At 63.1% G+C, this 3,448-nt stretch overlaps 1 protein-coding gene across 1 annotated transcript; it reads left to right on the top strand.

Moving 5' to 3' along the window:
* LOC123102058 (uncharacterized) lies at positions 1 to 2,473 on the top strand. Its single transcript, XM_044523335.1, has one exon. It carries the CDS (start codon positions 74 to 76, stop codon positions 1,520 to 1,522), a length of 1,449 nt encoding a protein of 482 aa, XP_044379270.1. The 5' UTR covers positions 1 to 73; the 3' UTR covers positions 1,523 to 2,473.
* The last annotated feature ends 975 nt before the right edge of the window (positions 2,474 to 3,448 follow it).

Here is a 3,448-nt window from a genome sequence, read left to right as displayed (position 1 = left end):
TGCCCGGTCCTGGGCTGCGGTCATCGCCAACCCCACCCCTCTGCCTTCGTCCGCTTCCACGCCCCCTCGCCTGATGGCTCGCGTTTCGGCTGGCATTGGTGCGCCGGATGCGCGCCCGGAGGAGGATTCCTGCATCATCCGCTCCTCGTTCAACCTCGACCGTGACATGCTGGAGTGGGAGCAGACGACAGCCATCGCCTGGGCCATCAACGCGCCACGGCGCCTTGAGGCGCTTGACGTCGACCACGCCATCCGGAAGCAGTTCCGCCTCAGCCACGCGGACGTCGCCGTTACTCCGTACCATCCGGTGGAGTTCCTCGTCAAGTTCGAGCGCAAGGCTCACTGTGACGAGGCGCTCGCTGCTGGGTGGGTGCGCGCTGGCGGCGCCATCGTCCACATCCGGCCATGGCGCCCGCTAGAGCGCGCCTTTAGCGCCGCCCTCAATTTCCGGGTGTGGCTCTGCCTGGAGAACGTCCCCGACTACGCCTGGACTCCCTTCATTGCCGAGCGCATCATCGGGCGCCGTTGCTCCCTCGACCGCCTTGAAGACCACTCCGCGCTTCGAACCAACTCCGAGACGCTCGACCTCTGGGCTTGGACTGCCGACCCCAACCTGATCCCGAAGATCATCTGGCTCACGTTCACCACGCGCCCGTCCGGTGGCCTGCAAGTGTTCGTGAACGTCGCTAGGCCGTCAGGCTGCAAGGGCGGTGCCACTTTACGGGTGTTGGTGCACTTGGACTTGGTGGAAGACCACTCCAACGTGCCTCTAGATTGCTACGTCTCTGACGGCCGCGCCGAGGCATTTAGCCCTCCCTCTCTGCCCGTTGTCTGGCACAAGGGCTCCGTCGACGACGTCCCGCCCCCGCTCGGGGCTTCCCTCGCCCCGCTCGATGTGCCTGGTGGCTCCAGGGCTGCTGCGCCGCGCCGACGTGACCGTGGCAAGGACGACCACCCCCGCCAGATGCCAAGACTCCGCGACGACACCGATGACTTCGACGACGGTTGGCACCGTGGCGCTGGCCGGGATGGCCGCGGGCGTGCGAATCGCTCCAACGACGCACCGCTGGAGCCGCGCCGGGAGCGAACCCGCTCCCCCCGACGCCGCGATGGGGAAGCTGCGCGCCATGGGAGGCGTCGGGCCGGGTCCCCGTGTGTCGGTGAGCTTCAGGGCGGGGCCCCGATGCTGCCCCCTCGCCCTCTAGCCAGCTGCGCCCGCTGGCTGCCGTCGGGTCCACGGAGGTGCAGCGCCTCCCGCTCATGGAGCACCTCCGCCTCCTTCGGGAGGAAGTGTCCGCTGCCATCGAAGCTGCTCTCGCCCCCCTGCGCTCTGAGTTCGCCATCCTGCGCCGGCGTATCACGGGCTCCACTGTCATGCGTGACCGTGGGCTTTCCCCCCTTGGCGCGTCGGAGGTTGCGGCCGGAGCGGCCTCGCCGCCGCTCGACCCCCTGCTGCCTCTGTCCAACTGCATGGCCGGGCTTGCCCTCTCCCCTGTTGTGCGGCGCCTCGACGAACCGATGAATGAAGCCTGGTCCTTCTCTGCGTCGAGCCTTTCGCAGCCGGGCGATGAAACCCCACCGACAGCTTCTCCCCCACTCCCTGTCATTGCACGTCCGGCGGCTGTCGAGACGTCTGTTGCTTCCGTTCCGGCTGCTGCTGTCGTCCCCGTGCTGGACGCGGCCGCAGCACCGGTCTGCGAGGCCTCTGCTCCCTGTGGGGCGGCGGATGCGCCTCCCAGCGACGCGCCAGACGCGAACATGGTTGCCTCACCGCTCGATCCTCCTGAGGGCGCTCAGGTGCTTCCGGCAGCTGTCGCTGATGGTGTTGCTGCCCTTGCTCTGCTCACCATGCAGGCCTCTGGCTCGGCCATGCCGTGCGAGGCCCCTCTGGACCTCTTCCTCACCCCTATGGCCGACGCGCCGCACGCTCCTTTGCTGCCTACCCCGGCGGCCCGCAAGGGCAGGGGCGGCATGCCGGTCGCCACCACTCGGCGTAGTGCACGGCTGGACAAAAAGAAGACCAAGGCCCCGCCCGGTTCCGGCTTGGAGGCGGTCCAGGAGCTCATCGCACGGGTCTGCGGCGTTCTGGACCCGTCCGTTGCCTACGACGACAAGGCCAAGAAAGCCTACCTCGACCTATTCTCTACTCCACTTGCGGCCCCGGTGGTCCAGGCGATCGCTGGGCTGGTGGCGCACGCCAAGAGCATCTCGCAGAAGAAAGGAAAGAAGAGCAAGAAGGCCACCCTGGAGCTTGCAAACGTGCTTGCCCAAGCCAATGTTGAGTAAATCTGCCATCTGTTTAGGCCCGATCACTTCCCTGCGGGCTGAAAGTGTTATACTCCTTTTTCTGCTATTCGTCTTTCGACTTCGTCACCCTGAACCTCGACCCGCCGCGGCCAGACGCCGCCTATCTTCTCTTCAATGTAATCATGTGCTCAAGCCGCTAGCTTCAATCAGTGTTTTTGCGTCTGCATCGCTACAAGACTCCTCCCCTCTTTGGCGCCATCATGCACCCCACGAGGCCAACCCCGCGACAAGCGCCCCCCGTGCAATTTTCAAGTTTCCCATATGGCGCAATCTGACGTAAGAATCATCTGCTGGAACGTCCGCTGTCTCAACTCCCCCGCTCTCCGTGATGCCGTCCGCGACATGGTGCGTGATGCGCATGCCACCATCGTTTGTCTCCAAGAGACAAAACTGCAATTAGTGGACGACTCCATCATCCGGGGCATGCTTGGCCCATGCTTTGTTGCAAACTAGTTCGCCCTGCCTGTGGCCGGCACTCGCGGCGGAATGATTCTTGCCGTCTTCGACCGATTCTTCTCCATGTCGGACCGCCACGCATCAACGGCCACCACTTCTGCCACAATCAACATGATCAACGATAACATCGCCTGGACTATCTCGTGCGTCTATGGCCCTCATGGAGAGCAAGACAAGCTGGCTTTCATTGAGGAGTTGAGGGCTCTTTCTGCCGCCACTAGGAGTGAGTGGCTTTTACTGGGTGACTTCAACCTCATCACTAAAGCGGCAGACAAGAACAACAGCAACATAAACCGCCGACTCATCGAAAAATTCAGGAGGGCCCTGGACTTCATGAAATTAAAGGAGCTTCATTTATGTGGTCGGCGGTTCACCTGGTCCAACGAATAGGCTAGTCCGGTCCTGACAAAGATTGACCATGTTTTTCACTCCGACGACTGGGATATGCTCTTCCCAAATGCCCACCTCCAGGCCATCTCCACGGCCTGCTCAGACCACGCACCGCTATACCTTCAGGGATGTGTTGACAATCCAAGGAAGCCGCCCTTCAAGTTCGAGGAGTTCTGGTTGCGCCTCCCTGGCTTCCACGAGGCCGTCTCCGTGGTTTGGAACAAGCCCCTCCAGGCTCATAACGCGATCCGCAGGATACACATCAAGCTGTGTAGGACTGCGAAGGCCTTGCGTA

Source organism: Triticum aestivum, chromosome 5A (assembly GCF_018294505.1).
Source record: "Triticum aestivum cultivar Chinese Spring chromosome 5A, IWGSC CS RefSeq v2.1, whole genome shotgun sequence".
NCBI lineage: Eukaryota > Viridiplantae > Streptophyta > Magnoliopsida > Poales > Poaceae > Triticum > Triticum aestivum.
Note: the sequence above shows the minus strand (reverse complement) of the source record. Positions and strands in the feature narration are given on the sequence as shown.

Bases quoted from the DNA above. Each gene is read 5' to 3' on its own strand.
- LOC123102058 (XM_044523335.1), top strand. From the start codon at position 74: ATGGCTCGCGTTTCGGCTGGCATTGGTGCGCCGGATGCGCGCCCGGAG.